This window comes from Rhopalosiphum maidis, chromosome 2 (assembly GCF_003676215.2).
Source record: "Rhopalosiphum maidis isolate BTI-1 chromosome 2, ASM367621v3, whole genome shotgun sequence".
In the NCBI taxonomy this organism is placed as follows: domain Eukaryota; kingdom Metazoa; phylum Arthropoda; class Insecta; order Hemiptera; family Aphididae; genus Rhopalosiphum; species Rhopalosiphum maidis.
The window spans coordinates 90,897,926-90,920,069 of NC_040878.1; the positions used below are offsets into that span (position 1 = coordinate 90,897,926).

The 22,144-nt window shown below is 27.3% G+C and overlaps 1 protein-coding gene across 1 annotated transcript; it reads left to right on the forward strand.

Annotated features, from left to right (window-relative positions):
• Nucleotides 1-5,841: 5,841 nt before the first annotated feature.
• LOC113552660 (putative serine protease F56F10.1) lies at nucleotides 5,842-17,393 on the forward strand. Its single transcript, XM_026955506.1, has 10 exons — nucleotides 5,842-5,902; nucleotides 5,937-6,049; nucleotides 6,158-6,339; nucleotides 8,465-8,703; nucleotides 9,910-10,045; nucleotides 10,142-10,331; nucleotides 11,798-11,930; nucleotides 13,289-13,421; nucleotides 16,264-16,430; nucleotides 16,491-17,393. Exons 1-10 carry the CDS (start codon nucleotides 5,842-5,844, stop codon nucleotides 16,628-16,630), a joined length of 1,494 nt encoding a protein of 497 aa, XP_026811307.1. The 3' UTR covers nucleotides 16,631-17,393.
• Nucleotides 17,394-22,144: the final 4,751 nt, after the last annotated feature.

The window sequence follows — 22,144 nt, forward strand, 5'->3', positions numbered from 1 at the left end:
ACTGTATAAATTAATGATAAGGATATACTATATCATGATGTATATATTGCGTAAATTAATTTAAAATTTGATTTAAAATAATTTAATAGATGATATATATGCAAATTTAAAATATAATGACTAGCAAGTATTAAAACCTACTATAAGTAAAAATTTGAAAAAAATTATTCAAAATTCTATTGAAAAAATATATAATAAATCGTTGAAAAATAACTTTTATTTTTCATGTAACTTGAAAACTTTAAAAAGTGTGCAAGTGGGTATCACTCTGCTGTATAGTAGAGATGAAGAGTAGGTTACTATAATGGATGTGTTAAATTTGAATGGCAATGAGGTATTATTGTATATGAAAAACGATTTTGAACGGAGATGAGTTGTCAGTCTAGAATAATTAGTAGGATATATTATTATATTATTACCTATATTTACATTTTAATATATCATAATTTTAAGCGATTTCGTAAAAAAATAAATTTCATACGCTCATAAAATTAATACTATTTTGACGCTAAACATTTTTTTACAGTTACTTGAAGGAAAACTTATAAAGAACCTTGTATTGGGGTTTTCGACCTTAGATATAAATCACAAACATTTTATGAATTTTCAACTTCAAAATTCCTAGCAAAGAGGGGCTGAAGTCAAAATCAAAGCATTATTATTACTCTAAAACGGGATGACAGACACAAAAATAAAAAAACACGTATCATATTGTAAGATCAATACATTCCTTACTTCCATCAAAATCTAAAAGTATAGCCGGAAAATTTAAAGATTTTATTTTTTAAATATTAAATTTATTACCAATGTATATAATTTTATTAAATCGTGTATTTTCATTATTATAATTTTGTTTGAAAAATGAAAACATTTCAAAGTTTATTAATATGAAAATAACTTATACACTTATTTTAATTTCTTTTGAATAAATCAAATTTAAAAATTGGCTATTTAAAATTTGTTAACTCCAACAACAAAGGGTATAGGATGCAGTTCTGCTGTATATCAGTAGAACTAGTAAAAATAAAATGTACCTTATAATTAAGTTGCATAGTAAGTAGATGATTGTTAGAACTTAAATGTTGTAAAAATGTATTATTTTTATTCATTTCTTAAAAATAATAATATAAAATTTGGAAATTCCAATTAAATTAAAATATTATAAATTTATTTTTAGTACAACTGACATACATATTTTTTTAACGATATATAAAGTTTTTCATCGTTATTATATTTAATTCTGTATAACATTTTTTTATTTTCCTTAAAACTATTTGTTTTAACACGTTAATTATTTTTTTATATAATATAGGTATATGTATACATACATCGATGCAGTCTTTTTAGATGCATTGCACATCTTTGGAGATTAAATAAATATAAATATGTTAGGATATGTTTAATATTTACAATATTTTTTAATTTATTGTTGAATCTATTGTTAGTCCCACCATAATCTTCTTTTGTAATATAGTAAATTCTCCACGTGTATAGTAAAAATATTAATGGATATTAAATAAAGCGATTATCATTTAAACCTTAAACTATTAATATGAATATCATGATTTAAAAACCACATACAACCAAAATCTGTAATAAAAATATTCCAAGGACCAAACGTCCTAAGTCCAACTCCAGGAGACCAAATGTCCTACTTTAATATACATATATCGGGGACAAAACGTCTTTAAACTCAATTTTTTGACATAGACGTAAAGTTTGTTTACCATTATGTCTGAAGATTACTGTAGCTATGGAGTTGCACGAAGTCTGTATTAAATAATTTTACAGTTTGAGACTGTAAACGCAGTTTTTAAATCATTATTTGAATACCTATCAGTTTAATTTTTCCTATTTCAAGTACTGCAGAGTATTTTATACAGTTATTTCTAAAAGTATTGTACATAATTCTATAGAAATGCACAGTCGTCTATAGGTGTTATTTTTTTTCAATTTTATCTAAAAATATAATGAAATGAATTATGTGATTAGGATTTGGTTTAAAAATTCATAAAAACTATCCCTAAAAGTGGTCAACCAACACTATTTATTATTATATTTCATTTGCATCTATATAGAACGGTTGTAAATGTATAAAATCAAATTAAAAATGTAAAAAAAAAAATACGAGTATACTATTGTTAAAACCGTATTATAAAACATGGCCTTCTCTTTGCTAAGAATGTTTATCTCAGTGAACATAAGTAATAATAATTATTATAACCGCTAAAATTCCGATAATCGTATTTATATAATAGATATAAGACTATACGTATTTTGGATATTATTTATTAATTAATGATATAATCGTATTTAATATATTATATTTTAGAACGTAACAAAAAATGTTAATTTCAGTCTTCAGTAATATTATGGGTACTTGTATACACACTACAGATTACAAATTATAAATTTTATACGTGCATGAATATGTATTATTTTGACTCGTAAAAGTAAATATAAATTTGAGATGGTTTCGTAGACAAATCATATGTTTGTATAAATGTCAGCTTATAAATTATATTTTGTAAAATATATTAACAGAATTCACTAACTATTCAAATATTTAAATTTAGAAACCTGCGGCTATTGTGGGTTATTCATTATTAACGTTAAACTTCAAAGATGGTAATTTACATTTATAAGTAGTGTATGTACTATGCGTATATTGTGTATATATATTTAGTCAGTGGATTCGTAAATAATTTATGGTATACTATGATTTTACAAGACTAAAAATTATAGACTTATTGGTAAATTGGCTACCTCACTGCTCACTCCGTGATAATTAATATTATTTAAGGATAAAAAATCATTATATAAATATATAATAGGTACACATACAGTCCACATACCTATTTATAAGAAAACCTATTTTATGTTTCACCGTTTCGTACAACTGGTCGAATTTGTACTGGATAATCAAAATAATATTATTAATTAAACTAATAGAAATTGTGTGGTGCTCCGTATGCGATAGACTTTAGAAGTTTGTCAAAATACGTAATGGTGACATATATTATTTTAATTGCGGACGCAACCACCTATAACTACAACAGTATTCATCATAAAAGCATGCTCGTTTTTTTTTATATATATTCTTTTTTGGCGCTCATATTTATATAATACACTATGCGATGTGTACATGATGCGTATATTATAAGTTACAACAGTTAGTTAAACCGGATATGGCATAACAATATAATAATAATAATAATAATAATAATAACATGACCGTTAACATAGTATTGTGGTGAATGTTTAATATTATGATTTAATTGAAACACGCAATAATATTTTTACCAGGACTACAGACGATAGATAAACATATATTATCATGTGTATTAAAAATATATATATATTTAAAACATGCGATTAACAGAGTAACCGATGTATACAAAATGTTATAAATTATAATGCTACAATTTTAACAAATTTTTCTTTTCATAAATAGTGAACATCGTTTTTGAAAAAGTTATACTTTACTATTTTTATCATTATGATTTTTAATTTTTTCCTTTATTACCTAACATACGTTTTTAATTGAATACCTTAAAGCAGAATATTTCTCTAGGGATTTCAATTTATTTATACTATATTATGTGTCTAGGTATGTACCTATTAACAGTATATACATTTTTTTCGAAAATGTTGTTCTATAATGATTTCAAATTGTGTAAAATAAATATTTTCAAAAACATAAATAATTTTTGGTTTAATAGTGTTTACTGTTTAAACTGTTAAAAGAATCATCCAACATACCTACTGCCAACCTTTATAACCAATAATTGTAGTTTGGAAATCCCCATCATAATATTAGTAAATTGTAATATTAAATCTATTTCTAAGGTATTATCGATTTTAACTAACTTAGAAACATTAAAGAAACATTCAATATTTTGTCAAGCAGCGTTTTTACTAATATATAGGAATTAATTATTTGAAATGTTCATACGATTGCTACGTGATATATTTGCATTGGTTTATCTTGATTTTCTCTAGACATTTTGTTGTATTTTATTTTATTTTTCTTACTCTTTACTTATTGGATCATCTCCATGAGAATGGCGAATTTATAAAAAATACAATTTTTGTCAACATAATGTACATTATTTTCATATAAATTCTAAATTTTTGCACAACATTGTTTTATACAAGTCAAATAAAAAACGTTTTTAACGTCAATTTTCAAATGCAGCTATTATTTTTTAAGTATAAATAATTATTTATTTATTATTAATTAACACCCGTTAAGGCAATTTTACAAAATTAAATGTATTAAAGAAACATGCTTATTATTACAATACAGTTTGATTACGGAGAATTTCAGCTAATGTTTCTGTAAAAAATATTGTAAAACATACTCGGACAGTAAGTTTTGTGTACAAAATTTATATCAATACTTCACAGAAATTATTTTTTATCTGAATAAAAAAGACGAAACATTTCTCAAAATTTTAGTGCTATATTCAGGTACGTGCACGAGAAATGTATTTAGAATTCAACTCCTCCTCTTGAAAAATTATTTAGTTTGTTTTTATAGATTAAAAATAGTTTCTGTAAATGTACGTCTTGTTCTATAGATTTTAAAATGTACAACCTTAACCCTACCCCCCGTCATCTTATATGACGTGCCTACTTAGTACTTACACTCATTGGATTTGGCTATTCTGAAATATATGTAATACGAAAAATTATTAAAAAAAAATAAACATCGAAACCTATAGACACATATGTATATACACATCGATTAAAACCGTTATTATTTACTTATCGCAATTATCGACTTATAAGTCATAACAACAAATAATATTTTTAATAAAAGTGCATTTATAGTTAAAAACTAGCTGTATACATTTTTCACTAAATTCTTTAAAATATTTAATAATTTATAAATTGTATGATTTCTAATGAAATCATCAAAATTCCATAACGATAACAAATGCGGCATATATACTTTATAACCTATTTTCTCAAAATCAATAAATATTTTAGTAGTTATAATTATTATACGAGTATTGAGTACCTATTTAACCTCGATAAAATGCTTTAAAATACAGGTACAAAAACTTAATATCAATAGTCGAATAGTTCGATTTCAATTTGATGTTATTCCTACGAGTATAAACTGCGCCAACAGTTTGCAAAGTAATACTTAATCTCATTTGTGTATCATTATAAATAGTGAGTATATTTTGTTTTAATTGCATTGCTTTATTTTTAAATACATAATTTAGGAAATGTTATTAGATAGGTGAATAGATTACTTTTGTCCAAATGAGAAATTTAAGGGCCCCAGCATGCCAATCACTTCGCTCTGAAATGAATAAAAATTAAATGTAATATTTAATGTTTAGGTACTTAATAATAAAATAAATATTATAAAATCATTAAATTAGTTTCAATTTTAGAATAATAACATATTTATTAGTTAGGTATTAATCAATTTTTAATTATTATAATGTATTTAATATTGTATGAGAATCAATACCATTCCTAATTAATTTCAACCTTAATTATTTCTTAAATAATTTTTAAATCATCAGTTGATAACAGTTAATTAATATAATAATTTAACTTAAAAATTAATAATAGGTGTAGATGCTTTTTGTATTTAGTGTGCTTGGTATAAAACAATAATTTCATAATAATAATATTATAAATATGTATAATTAACTAAAAACTTTTATTTTTGTTAATTTCTATTTAACCATCACCTTTACTGTTGTCAAATACAAACTGTTTTACATTTACATAAAAAACTTATTATATACTTACTAAGTAAGTATAACATTGATAAAATAATTTTATTTTTTCAGATAAGCAATTCTAATTTAAAAAATGAACGTATTATTTTGTGTATTTTGGTGTTCCCTTTGGTTGAGTACTTCAGCGTATAATAGTTCTATCATCGAACTTGTAAACTTGCAAAGAAGTACAAAATTTAACATTTTTGTCACACAAAAGTCAATATAACACAGTAAAAAATAAATGGTTTGAACAGGAACTTGATCATTTTAACATTACTGATACTAGGACGTGGAAACAGGTATTACTGTATTATAGATTTTTTAATTGTATATTATGGTGAATTATATGTTATTAAGTGTTAAAATTATTCAGTAAATTGATAACTAATACAGTTTTATTTTTTTAGAGGTATCATATGAATTTGAAATATTATAAAATGGGTGGTCCAGTATTTTTGATGGTGGGAGGAAGAGAAGAAATTTCACCAAGTTGGATGATTTCCGGAGCATGGATTGAATACGCTCAATTGTTTAATGCTGCATGTTTTCAATTGGAACATCGCTTCTATGGAATGAGCCATCCAACTGAGTGAGTGCAATAATGAGAGATAAGATTATTTTATATTATTTGTATACATATATTAAGTTTAGCAATTTACTTTTAATTGATATTTTTGTACCATGTATCGTGTGTAAAAACATTTATAACTAAGACTGTGATAACTAATTACAATTAATCATTTATCAAAACTAACATAGGTTATAATACTATGATACAAACTTATAATTATTATTTTTTTTTTATAAAATTCTACTTAAAATGAATTTGCACCTAAGTCAATACATCAAAACATTTTATGCGATAAAGGAACCATAGTAAACACATAATAAATTTACTTTAAGACCATATTTTCAAATTATTGAGATTTTTTTGTACTACTTAAGAAATGCTCTGTGGTGAATCACCAAAAAATATAATGCATATATTGAAATAAAAATAGTGTTAAGTTAATATTATTTCTTAATGCTATATCCTACGTAAATTTGAATGTGGAAAAAAAATCATGTAATATAATACAATTATTACGACTACGCGTATTTTCCGCTAAAACTCGCTATAATAAGATAAAGTTACAATAATCTTTATCGTACCAATATTTATCGTCGATAAAATCTCGATAATGAAAAACTAATAATGAATAAAGGGTTTAGTTTTTATACAACCTTACTTCGCAATAGTAATAGTGTGTGTTCCTGTTTCTTATTAAAATGTCAAAAGTACAATCGTCTGTTCGTAAATATGTTGCGGAATTTGGAGAAAATATTTTTGCATTTGACGGCGAAATTATTTTTTGTTAAGTATGTGAGATTAAAGTCAAGAGTAAAACGGTATGCTATCATACAGCATCTGAAAACTAATAAACACATCAGTTTATTAATCGATAAAATGAGAATAAATCAAAATTTCAACAATTATTTCCCAATATACCGGACAAATCCATGTTCGCCAAAGATTTGTGCAGCACATTATTGCTAGCAAATATACCTTTGGAAAAATTGTGAAATATACATGACCGTTTGTTTTTTGAAAAATATACGCGTAAAGATATATCTTCGGTTTCATTACTAAGCAAAATATACATTGATGAATGTTATGAAGATACAATGAACGAAATACGAAATAAAGAAGATTTGGGTGTCAATCGATGAAACAACTGATGCTACCGGATAATATATTGCAAATATAGTCATTGGTACTTTAAAAGTTGATAAACCCGGAAAAATATTTTTAATTTCATGTAAAGTTTTAGAAAAAGTTAACCATTCCAAATTGTTCGATTAAGCATTGTTTTCTTATGACCAAGCGGTATCAGTGACGGATTACGCAATTTTTCGCCACAGGGCTATTTTATATTTTTTTTGCCTCCCTCTACCATTACTTAACTAGTCTGTATAAAATATTTCAACTTTAACTAGACAGATCACCAAACTTTTGATTTCAGCTAGTTGTGACCTATGTAGATATTTTTTTAAAAAATAACTATTGGTAACTTATAATAAATGATAGAAATATTATTTATAAATTTATAAATACACAAATATTTTACTATATCTTTATACTAGCTGCATTTTTTCTGGCTTTTGTTGAAGCAAATTTGTCAATCACTCCATCTTTATTAAACTCGATGGTTTTAACGAGCTCTGATTCAATATGTTTTTCTTTTTGATAATCAATGGCAATATGTAATTGGACAAGTTTGTTACTTGTTCAGTATTAGTAATATTACATTTTACAAATTCTTACACACATAAGTATATCCAATGCTATATTTTTGCGATGGCGCAGTTTTTCAAAATATAAATATTTATTAACAGATAATCGTCGTTAATTTACTTTTGATAACATCAAAAAGCTCTAATTTTACAATGGAATGATTTTGATTTTTGAATAATTTTTAAGCTTTGATAAATTTATAAAATAAATATTTGTAATTTTTATATCATATTTTCATTTTTTAATGTTTTTGAAGTCATCAACTTCCGAGCCCTAGTTATAATTAATTATTAAAAAAATGTAGAAATAATTTTAGATAAAATGCTTAGTATTAAATCTATATCTCAGATATTTTCAGATAAATAATAACATAATAACAAGTTGATTTTAATTTTTCGTTATTTTTATTTTTATATATAATAATAATTATATGTTTCAGTAATTTAAATACTTCAAATTTAGTATACCTGACAGTTGAACAAGTATTAGCTGACCTGGGAACATTTATAAATACCATTTCGATTAAAAAAAAAAAACTGCTGGATGATGCTAAATGGGTAGGATTTGGTTCATCATATTCAGCAAGTTTAGTTACCTGGTTAAGATTAAAATATCCTCATCTGGTACACGCCGCAGTTTCATCAAGTAGCCTTCTAAAGGCGAAAATAAATTTTAAAGGTACGATATAACGCGTTTTTTAACAGTTTTTTAATTCACAACCATATAAAATGGTTACGTGAGGGGACACATATGGCCGAATTCATACGGCAGTCAGATGGTGGTGTGTTTTAGTCACAACGAGATCAAAAAACCCGCATAACGAAAAACTGATAATAACTGTAAATTATTATCAATTCTACTCACTCCCCTCTAAGAAATTATTTTATGTAATTAAGCTATAATATTGGCCAACTGTGTTAAATTTTACAAGTGGTTTTAATCCTCTCTCACCCACTCCAAAGACTAAAAGTACTAAAAATGTTACAAATTTAATACAATATTGTCAATATCCTATTAAGGTAGGAATAGCAAATCCATTGCACGCGTGCCCGAGGTGAAACGCGAAAAGATTTTGAGGGCACGCGAAAAATTAAAATATTTTTACTATATATAATAGGTAAAAATATTTTAAGCATACGGCTTTTATCGGTCAATAACGATTATTCAATTTTATCTGTAGATAGAATAATATGGTGTTTAGTATGATATTTACATTTATTGAAAGTAAGCTGCAAATTTATATATATATATTTATATTATTATTATTTAATCTACAGATTATATATAATATTTATCATGACACGATCGAAAAAAAAAGGTTAGGTAATTTTTGGCATATAGTATTCAAAAGGTTTGCGACCCCTGCACTAATAAGGTATATAATACATTTTTTTTATAGCAACTTTTGAAAAAATACAGAAGTTCAATATTTTTTTATAAGCACTTTAAATATTAACAAAATTCATCAAAATTAGAAAAATTTACAAAACTAATACATTTTTTATTTTTCATTGCTATAGCTTGAAAGTTCAATAAATACACAACTTTTTGTTAGCATATCAAGTTCAAATTTCAACGAAATATTATTAACATTTTATTTTGTTCTAACTATAAATTATTATTCATACTAACTCTCCACAATAAAATTTTTAAAATATTTAGATTAACTTTAAACTATTTATATTTTTTACCACTAACCATCCACACTGCTAGTTTATAATATGTCGTAATTCGATAGGTACGACTTATAAGTTAAAAGCAGTTAATAATATTATTATATTCAGCATAATATGTTATATACGATTAGTTTTTGACGAAAATTAGTTCAACTTGCCTTATTAGTTATTACTAATAAAAAAATTTATCTATCTTGTATTTCCTTAGAATATTTTGTAGCTGTTCAAAAACAATTATCAGATTATGATCCAAAATGTGAATTCCATATTAGACAAGCAAATAAAATGATTAGCGATCAAATAAAGACCGATTATGGAGCAAAATACATACAAAATAAATTCAAGTAGTTATTAAAATATTCATAATTATTAATTAACATTAAAATAGTTTATACATACACGGTGAAATTATAAACGTCAATTGTAATCTATGATTTTAGTACATGCGCTCATCATTTAAACAATTCTACAAAAAATGTACAACAATTGTTTAGAGACATGTCTAAATTCATTGGACTAATTGCGCAAGACAACGAAGATGACAGATATTATGATAAAATTATTGAAGAATCGACAGTAACAATAGTAACACTATGTGATATGATGTCAAATGAAACGTTGGGAACTACAGTAAATATTTTATTTTATTTTATTGATTCACTCTTCGAACGCTTTGCAGCTTCCACCAAAGCTCTTCAGCCATAAATTCTTATTTGCATCGTCAATTCTAGCTCAATTTATTAATCTCTTTAGGTCGTCTTTTACTTGATTTTTCGATGACACGTCAAAATATCCCGCGTAAATATTAATTCAAAATTTAAACTTTTTTTATAAAAGTTACATAGATATTAATGCTATATAATTATTATTAACGTTTATAAAATACAAAAAAATTAATTAAAATATTTTAAAAATTTTTAAAATGATATGTTTTTCGTCAAAAAGTATTATTCTTATATCTTATTATAATTATTATAATATTAAGTTATGTGCTATTGCTTTGTATCCTCAATCATAATCCAGCCTCTGCATACCCTACACAACCAGCCCACTATAAATTTTTTGACCTCAACAGATCGTACAAATTGGGTACGTTATACTATCTATTCAAATTTACATTTATTCTCCAATCATATATACACCTGTATTCCAGCTTAACTTATAGAATATAGACCCATATTATACATACGTATCTAATTTTATTTTTTTATAGGTCATATTTTTACTTGCATCTACGAGCTTTGTTATAGTCCTTTCTAATTCCGTTTTCGATTCTCACATATACCTGTGCTTATATTGCTCATCCTTCTTGCATATCCCTTATATCTTTTCCAAGAGGTAAGTTGAAGAGTGGAGGAATAGCACGTTTCCTTGTCTCAACTCATATGTGACCACAAATCAGTAGTATTTTATTAATAAGCAATTTAGTTATAAATTTATAATAAAGTATATATATATATATGATTATGAACAGAACAGTAATTATTAATAAACGGATATATTATGTACCCAATAGGCATGTAAGAATATATACATTTTATTTTTTACTGTTATTTAATAATGAATTTATTAATACATGATTTATATATCTAAAGTTATTTTTAATTTCGTCAAAATTTGAATTTCAAACGCGTATACAAGCAAATTATGAATATTTATTTTGAATAATAACTTATGAGGAACTTTGTCTTACATTTTCTATCTATTTGATATAGAAAAATTATCAAAATAACTTGAAACATTTTAAATGTTTATAACCTTATCTAATCATTTGTACCTCAGATATACAAAATATTTCATATAGATATAAGTATAGCTTTAACCTCACCAAAGTAAAAGCGAGATCCAATTTATTACCAAAAACCATTCTCAATAACTTCATCCTATAAAAAATACACGTCATTCAAAAACCAATACTTACAATATCGTTTCATTCAGAATCTAAAAAAATCAATCTGATAGTGTGACTAATGGATGGCTGGTACCTATACTATCAATATTATATAATATAATCCTTGTATCGAATTTATTCTATATGCATAATGATAATAACTAACAGTAAAATAATAATGTATCATATTGTATACATTTTTTAGATTGACAGATATGCAGCTGTAATCAAAAAATTCTTATCTATTTGTGGTACACAATGTTTATCAAATACATATGAATGGCGAGTTAGATATTTTGCAGAGTCATTTTGGAATAACACAGCAGTAAAATACGGGAGTTAGTACCAGACTTTTTGATCAAAATTAATATAATTTCTAATTGATTAATCAAAAATGTCGGTGATTTTATGAACTGATCACTAATACAATTATCTACTAATTACTAAATATAGTCTATGAGTTGTCCACCATTCCTATTGCATAATGTAGCATCCTAATTTTCATGTCCAATTTATACTATGGATAAGCAAAAATAATTAAATTACTAATAATATATAGATATTATGAATTTTGTCTATTAATAGATAACCATTTATATTTTATTTGTGTACTTCATTAAATTAAATTTGTATTTTTGAGTTTTTGGTTTAGAAAAATAAACCTATATAGTCTTTAAAATTAATTTAATTTAATTAATTATTAAAATGTTTATAAAAAACAATTTATTATAAAATGAAGACTAATACTAATTAATGTTTAATTAATCTATAGGCTATATTATATATTAATATTTTATTTTTACTACCTTATTTATTAAATCTTAGAATGACTTGGGTAAAAATATCATTGAAATAATAAAATAATACATTGAATTAAGTTATAAGAATTCACACAAATTTAGTTGCAAGTTAATAAAATATCTATAATTATCATAACTGACTTAGAAAATTAAAGATTATAAAAAATTTAGTTTCTCAATATACCAGATACCTTTTTACACAATCATAACGAAATCCACATCAACCATGATCCGTTATTGTACTGTACATACATAACTATTACTTATATAAAAGTGATGATAAAATAAAACTTAATAAAATTAAAATTTAATAATAATTAAATTTAAATAGGTATTTATTTATAAGCTTTAAACTAAAAACTACTATAGTCCGTGCAACGAAAACTGGCCGGTGAATCGCGACACCTGCCATATACCTGCCGTTAGCCATAGGTTCTCAAACCTGTACCATGCTGCCGTGATGTTTACACAATAGGCGCACGGCAATTAGTTATACATATTATATGATGACCACTGATGGGAAATTGCCGCTAATCACGCCGGTCATCAGCCAATTTTCGTTACACGGACTATAGCCGCATACTCGTATGAAGCATTTCGTATTCGAAAGTGGGAATGGCCGCTATGGCGAACGGTGTGGTTAGAGTATAGGTACTTAACTGGTCATAGTCTAAACGTCTGCCGAGCGTACATATTATACGGTTTTTATTATTATTTTATTATTCTAATATAATTTTCGATGATTGGTTTTTCAAAAAAACAATATGACCATTTAAGATTAAAAAAAAAGTATAATAAAATATATTAATTTCTATCTTAATTAAAATAATATAGGATCTTATTTTATCTGCTACTATCATGTATTACAGTAAAAAAACTATTTTATCGTATTTCAGATCGTCAATGGTTATACCAAACCTGTACAGAGCTTGGTTTTTTTCAAACATCCAATCAGGATCATCACTTGTTTGGTAATACTGTATCATTAGAATACTTTACTGATTTATGCACCGATGTTTTTGGAAAATCGTGAGTTATTAAAAAAAATCATATTTTGTTATCAGTATGGGGTATTAAGTAATAAGTATTTTCAGTATAGAGTTCACAGTAAGTAAAATAGGAAATAACTGTGCATATACTGGCGCGCATGACCCTGTTTGTTCACTACTCACTAGGCTTCTGATTATAGGTTGGCCCCAATGACACGACCAAATTTTACCAGGAATGGTTTCAATTAAATAATTTATAGATAAGTAATTATATATATGTATAACAGAAAACAAAACAATTTATGACTTATGTGTCATCGTCACATATATGATGTAATAACCACGAGTACAATACATATATATATATAAATTAAAATACTCATTATTCGTAAATTCATTTGGCGCCCCGAGTTTAATGACATAAAAAATACAAATATCAATAATATGATAAAATATATTTACGAGGTTATGCAAAATATATTGACCCACTGCCGCAACCGCAAATAGGCCGGGTAAATAAACCGATCTCGGCCACACGTTCAGACGACAGCAACAACAATTACGTAACGGCCTACATAGGCGTCTGGAGAAAAAGATGGGGCATTCCCCCGAAGCTTTTTCCAAATATTTTTTAAATTGAATTTTTTTAGTTAAATTACTATTTAATACATAACAAATTTAAAGTGGTTATATGAATAATAGAGTCTATTATAAAAACATTAGATTAGATTATTTGCAGTCGATTGATAATTGTATACCTAATAAAATTATAATATTTCTCCTCAAATTCTAACATTGCCCCCCCCCTAGAACAATTTCTGCGGGCACCTGGCGTATTATATGGTTCTAAAGGTCTGTAAGCGAAAGGGCCACGAGGATACGTCATATTATAAAACAACACTGAACCCATAAGTAGGTATATATAAAATACCGTGATGGTATTCGAGCAAGTGACAAATGCAACGCTCACTTGATCAATACAAAACACTCCGGCAGCGAATTAAAAGCAACGATGGCAACAGCGAAGGGGAAAGGTAACTATAATATTAAACGTCACCTCCGACCGGCATACGTAAAGGGACGACAACTGGTTAACCCGGGGCAACAACGGAAACACCAGGCATAAAGACCGTGGACGACGCGAGCACAGATGTGCTTGTCGGCGGAAGATGTTACCAGCATCTAATGCTCGTTGCATTATGGTCAGTTGATCCGTGGTTCGTCGTGGAAAATCATATAAAAAATTTGAACTTGCATAAACAATTCAATAAGCGGAAACAGTGACTTATTTCACTTTATGGTGGAGAGGTGATTGGTCTAATCTAGATGGGAATTCAGAGAGGGTTATGGGAACTCAACCTCTTTCAATTTTCTAAACAGTCGATAAAATTAATTTTTTCTTACAATACTTAATAATTGTCTAATTATTATTTTCATAAAAAAATATATTATATCAAAAAAAATTATATTTATTTATTTTACAAGATTAACAAGTAGATAGCCTAATAACAATTTATTATGTATTTGAAATCACAATTTTACATTGGTGTATAAAAGAAAATATAAATTAATACAGTAATAACATACAATAAGTAAACCTAAAATATACACATTAAATAAAATAGGATAAAAAAGGTTTCTAAATTGCTAGACTCATGCAGCGAGTAGTGGTTCATCATTTAGATCAGTGGTCAGCAACTTTTTTGGACTTCCAGGTCACATTCACGAATTAAAAAGAGTTCACGGGCTGGATAAAAATAGAAATTTTACATTCTTAAATTATTTACTATGAAAGAAAAATATTCTCTAAAACTTTGAAATAATGAAATAAATAAAAAAATGTTGTAGTTCTAAAATTTAAAACGGGTCATATACAATAACAACGTGGGCCGCTGGTTGCCAACCACTGATTTAGATAATTGTAGAACAAGAAACAAGAAGGAATGGTAAAATAGGCATCATTCCGTGTAGTGTACGCAAGAACTCTGAAATTAACATATTGAAAGAGGGAGAAACAATCACATCAACAGTGAGATTCTATTGAAGGATTATATTATAAGGAAGACAATACAATCTGTTAGATATTGGTAATTTAAGTTTTAAAGAACTGGGCCATAGTCGTGAGGAAGGTTATCTACTCTATATTTAGTTTAGTTTGAACCAGGAAAAATTAGTTATTTACACTAAACACGTTCCATTTGCCGACGGATCACCATTGAATGAGAATTCAATACAACAAAAAGCAGCCAAAGCCAAGCGTCTCCAGCATAGATACAAGAGCTTCATAGTTCACAGAATCAAATGTCTTAGAAAAATCTGCGTAAATTACTTTCACTTGATATCCATATTTAAAGGCGTTACAAATATATTTACAGAAAGTAACATTACAAGTTGTAGTAAAGCGCCCAGATTGGATCTTCATAATGTATATCAGTTGAAATTTAATTTGAAGAGAGCATAGGGAATAGGCTAAATACTCAAATGATTTCAATAATTGAGAAAGAATAAATATTGGTTGGCAGTAGTTCTTTACATTTGAGTTAATACCAATTTTATTAAGATTTTGAAAATCCAAATTAAATTAACCTAAAACTACCAATGAAGCATTATCTCATTCATCTTGATTTTAATCAAATGTTTAAGTTTATTTATTTTTTTTTTATTTTTTTTTGACACTTAAATACCTTTTATTTAAATGTACAAGGTCTATGCCTGATTTTGCGCATATTGTGATAATCTTTGATGTTTGAAGGTTCTTAGTACCCTAAAATTTCAAATAAGGACTCCCAGTTTCTTAGTAGTTTTAATTCAAAGTTTAAAAAAACCTTATTATATAATTATAATATCATAAATATTTTATACTTGACATTATTATTTTTTAGATTCAATTTGAATACATTAATTAAGGCAGTAAATAAAACCAATATTATGTACGGTGGTTCCAAACCAAGAGTTAGTAGAATTGTTTTTGTAAGAGGGTCTATGGATCCATGGAATCCATTAGGCTTGTCATTTTTGCCAATAAATTCGTCTATAGTTCTCATTGAAGGTAATCTTTATATTTAAATTAAGTAATGCTTATGATATAATCATATTTATGTTTTATCAGGAACATCTCATTGTGCAGACATAGATCCATCATATTCATCGGACCCATCACAGCTGTCGGAAGCCCGTGTAGACATTTTAATGTATTTAAAAAAATATTTGAGTGAAGAGGATTTTTCAATTGAACCAATATTGTTATAAGTGGAGAAAATTTAAATTTAAAAAAATAGGACTTAAAATGATGACCACCCATTAAGTCCTTCATTCCCAAAACAAACTAATTTTTAATCTGCAAAAAATAATATGTCTAGACCATTTTTATTTAGGCATGCAATGGTCCTTTACTCAACAATAACTAAAATAAACCATACAATTAATTACATATTTTCTTAAAGACATTAAATCACTTATCTTATCTCATCTTATGATATCTTTTCGCTTCTATAAGTATCTTTAACCGCTATATGATGAACATTTTACAAAAGCCCAAAGTAGATATTAGGCTTATCAAGAAGCCACTGCATATTCTCAGCACTAAACCTATCACTTTGGATAATATTTGGTCTTTATTATTGAATACCAGCAATAAGGTAAATACGTATACTCCAAAGTTAAAGACAACAATAAAGCCATTTGTTCTACCGACGATATCAATTCCTTACAATATGATTTAGATCAATTTTATATATGGTGCTCATTAAATAGTATGTCTTTGAATACCTCTAATATCTCTGTGTTCACATTTTATTCAAACGTTCCGAATTCCATAAAAATTTTCATTATTATATAAATTATGTCTCGCTCTAATCTGTTAATCAAGTACAGGGTCTGGCCGGTCTGGATATTATTCAGTCAAGACGATTTTTATCCTTTAAATTTTAATGCACAATAAATAAAATATATGAGAAAAGTCTTCGTGTCCCTAATACCCTACCTAAAAAAAATCCGTCACTCGTCTTCATAATTTAATTATTCCACGGTTACTACAAATTCCATGATCTAGTTAATAAAAAATCTTTAATTTATATTATTATTTAAATTTGTTTTTAATAAGTAATAAAAACCCAGTCAAAACTTATATGGTAATTTTCGATTGCAGAATTTTTTCTATACGTTGTTTAAATAACTCATCCATAATTGGTTCTATAATTTTTGGTTTTACTCTAAAGCATCGTAAGTTGTTACATCGAGCAATATTACACCTATTTTAAGGTCAAAACCACTTCGTAAGCTTTCTAAACCGGTGCAACACGATTTTACTTTTAATATGTTGCTTTTTTTCTTAGGTGAAAATAATAAAAAGTGCACAATCGTGTACATTCTATCTTCTCTACATGATGCCAACGCAACTAAAAATAAAAAAAAAATATTACACTGTTATAAAAATCTGTAATATATAATAATCAATGCTTGTGAATCGGAAAGGGTCACATAAAAACGAAATAACACACAACAATATATTATTTAACAAGTCGAAGGGTACCTCGTACTTCGTAGTTGAATTATTCAAAAACAAAAAAATCTTTATATTTAAAAGAGAAACGGTAAGTGTTATAAATGTTATAATAACTTATATAAGATATAAAAACTTAATTTACTATAAAAGACAATTACTGTTGTTTTTGTTTATGTGAAACATTGGAGCAGTTTTTAAATTTAAACATATATTTTTAATTGTATTTTTTATTATTTGAACAACGTAAATGATTAATAAAATACCTACACTTGTTGAAAATAAAAACTAATCGCAATATTATTTATATAATTATGAAGATATTAGATTAAAACTACTATTGTGAATAAACGTTTATAATTTATATTGGATAAAAAAATAAAAGTATGTTACTTAGTAATAGTAAAGTTGAATATCGAAAAACGTCATTTTTCTATTACGTTAATAGGGCATCTGCAGCTACCAACGATGAAAATCATAAAAATACCAATTTATATAATTATACGTCATAATTATTACATGAATACCTTATCTAAAATTCAATTTGGTTAGTCCACCATATGATAATAAGTTGGGTAGGTAAAATAGGGGTTCTTCTATACATAGATTATTATTTATTATAATTAACTCGTTAGTAACAGCTGCAAAAGTATTCATCAACGAATACATATTTTCCGCTTGTTCGGGATGTCAAATTATAAAACACACAATATGTAAGTATATAAATAAATTAACTATAAGATTGCCGCTCGCTTAGGATTCCTTTTTTTGAGTACTACATGCGTAATTCATTACTGTAAGATTTTTAAAAAGTGACACCGGCACAAATGGTCCGCTTCATTCAGAAAACTATACAGACATATTGTAGTCGTGTATAGGTATATCTATATTTTATATGTATATAGCTGTAGTATACATAAATATATGCGTTCACGATCTCTCCGTCTAGGCGACATTTATCTTTACGGATCTATTTTTATGAACATTTCAGTAGATACGGAAAGTTATATAAACGTGTATCTATCTACACGGAGTTAATATTACATGATACATAGAGTAGCGGCGTGCAACTAATTTTGGTATTGCGGCTCGACGCGACGTCTTTAACTAAATAAAAATAAAATAAATAATTTTAAACTAAATTACTTAATTAATTTACTCTATCGAAAATTACTAAAAGAAAATTAACCGTAGGTCATTCGTCGTCGTCAAAATGCTCTAATCCTTCCATTTACACGCATTTCAGGACTTGTTTACATTGCGAGTAGTAAAAATGTACGTATGGACTTTTTTTAATGTCTCCGATCTAACAGATAAATAAATAATACCTACAACTTATACGACTGTCACAGACCACATGCATGATTACTAATGCCTTGTTGAATCTTTCTTGTCACTTGTCACTTATGATCGTTAGTGCGTTTTTCTATGAGCATCAATTCTTTTAAAATACTTGATTATTAAGAAGATAGTTATCGTACTATTTGTTTCCGCTATCTTATTTAAGCGTAACTCGACAGATTTTCGTTTAAAAAAATCAACCACGTGTTGTTAACTTTAATATTAAAGTGAATTAGTTCTACTATCGAACTTGTCAAATGATGTGTAAATGTGTATTGAGTACCTATCCCTGAGAAAGCGTAAGTTAGCGGCGACCAAAGCTCGTCGTAGTCGGCACATCTCCCACCAACGTGGCTCCCACCGTCAGATGATCTACTCACATCATCACATCGTCGACCGTCGCGTCGTCGTGACTCGTGTAAACAGTAGCCACTGTCTTGCGATAGCGCTCGGTGGTTTACGACGGCGTACGACAAGTCCACTTGGTAGAAAGAAATTAGACCTCGAAACTACGGAGCGACTTCATTTGGATGCGCGGCCGACTTGCGGTCTCTCGACACACTCAGTATAATATGTAGAATATAACAAATTAATAAATGGCATACAATTTTAAATAATGTATAAAATGCAACGTATGGACACAGATATAGTATAAATTTGATAATAGGCCAATTAATTTTAATATAAAAGCTAACTACACAATAAATTCATCTTAACGTACATTTTCAAATTTGCTATGTATTGCGATCAAAAAGAGAAAATAAATAGCGCAAAAATATTATGATACTATTATGGAGACAAATGAAAATGCAGTATAATACTTACACGCTTATGTAATGTATAATATCGTCAATGACGCAAACTTGTAGATATAACTACTACTGACATCGTACTAATCTGATCGTAACATCTAACTCAATCAACGACAGGGATAATACATATATTGGTATACCAAAAGACAAGTTTCACTCATCGAAACAACAAAAACGACCCCGATTGAAATGTTATTAGTTGTTTATGCACGGAAGCAACATCAGACATCATGAAAATCAGAATACTCCGCAGGTACGCTACGGTAGTAACGCGGTCCCGGTAATGGCAGCACTTAAGATGGAATCTTCTAGGACTATTCTCCAAACGGTCATTAGCTTTGACGAGTATGACGAATTATCCATAATCAAAAACAGTTTTGGGGACGTTTTCGCAGACTAACGCCGGGAGTAAGATCATCGAGACCACCACGCCCTCAGTCCCTCGTATAGTCATGTTGATCGACGTGAGACAACTTGATACAAACGATATAAGCGTGGTATACTCTCGTGTTCTACGCGATTATCTGGACATTATGTCACATAAACAAATTGGAGAGACTCAGCCCTCCTTAAACCAGCCAGGAACCCTGATGAAGGAGGAAAAATAGATTTTTTAGGGATACGTAGTAAGAAAAATATTTATTTGTTATTGGTGGGGGAGGGGGTAGAGTATAAATATGTTAGGTATATTATTATGTAATAAAATATGAAATTATAAAAATATTATTTAAACTAAGAATATGACATTTTTTTTCGAACAAAAATTTACATTCTTATGTACAATCTTATATCTCTACTTTTTATGGTACAAATTAATTGAATGTGATTGAAAAATTTCCAACGCATTTTCCATTTTGAAAAACTATTTAAGACCAGAGACCCTAATTTGACGTGATTTTCTTATTCTACACATTCCCTGACAAACACTACACAGTATTTGCACAAAACGCCATTTAATAGATATGAGTAGGTTAACCATGAATACTGATCCATCCAATGACGTTGGAGTCGCAAATTTTGTTTTCCACTCACAAGAAATTTATAATCTTTTGGAGGACACCAAGGGTTGTTTAATAATTTCTCTTTGATACTCAACTCGCTGATAATAGTATTTATAAATTTTCAAATATCAAGCATACTTCTAACAGAGTTAACCGTTACTAACTTATTGCACTCGCTTTCATCTTCCTCGTGATTATTAAAATTTAAAATTTTTAAACTGTCAATTTTTCGTTTTTTTTTTTTATTTTGACTCCGTAGAAATCCAAGATGATGAATTGGAGCATTTATTCATTTTCAAAAATAATTTGCTTTCCACGTGCGTAGGTATTTAAATGAAAAATGTACGAACTTTTAATGCGACAAAGCTACTATACTCTGTCCAGCGAGAGATCGCGCGGAATCTGCGCAACCCCCCGGGTCACCATGCTTTCAAAAGTGGTTCGCTTATGGCTGAGTATAATTTAGAAATGCGCAGAAAAACTGATTTTGATCGATCTGCGGCGCGATCTCTCGCTAGACCAGAGTATATAGATACACCAAAAAACCAAACGTCGTGTGTATTGATTGAATGCGTTCCGTGATTACTGATAATGGCGTAAACAAAATCCATTATTATACGGCTCTACTGGCCATCGATTATCAAAATAATTAAGATAAGATAGGTATCGTAGGTATTATGTGAGTTATACATTATATAGGTTTTACGAAAGTACACTAAGGTTAGGTATCGCTTATCTAACACAATATAAATATAAATTATACCATTGTGTCTTGTCAACACAGTGACACATTTACGAATTGTATGGTGTACAAGTTTCAAATATAATAATCATTTAAAACTATTCAATCTTATTTCAAGAAAAAATTTCGAGGAGAGGGGTCTGAACCCTGAACCCCTCCTGGCTACACCCTTGGTTGTATGTGTTTAATTTGCTGATAAAATAATATATAATTATTACCTATTTTAATTTTTTTTAGCATTAACATAGATATTATAGATAAGTATTTTATTATTGTTTATAACTATAGGGTTGTAACTTAATAGAAAAAACAAATTATTTTTCTATTACTACAAACATATAACATTTCTTTGCAGTATTTGAGTTA

Coding starts and splice junctions, on each gene's coding strand:
- LOC113552660 (XM_026955506.1), top strand. CDS start 5,842: ATGAACGTATTATTTTGTGTATTTTGGTGTTCCCTTTGGTTGAGTACT. Junction 6,340..8,464: donor GGAATGAGCCATCCAACTGA/GTGAGTGCAATA, acceptor TATATGTTTCAG/TAATTTAAATACTTCAAATT. Junction 10,046..10,141: donor TACATACAAAATAAATTCAA/GTAGTTATTAAA, acceptor CTATGATTTTAG/TACATGCGCTCATCATTTAA.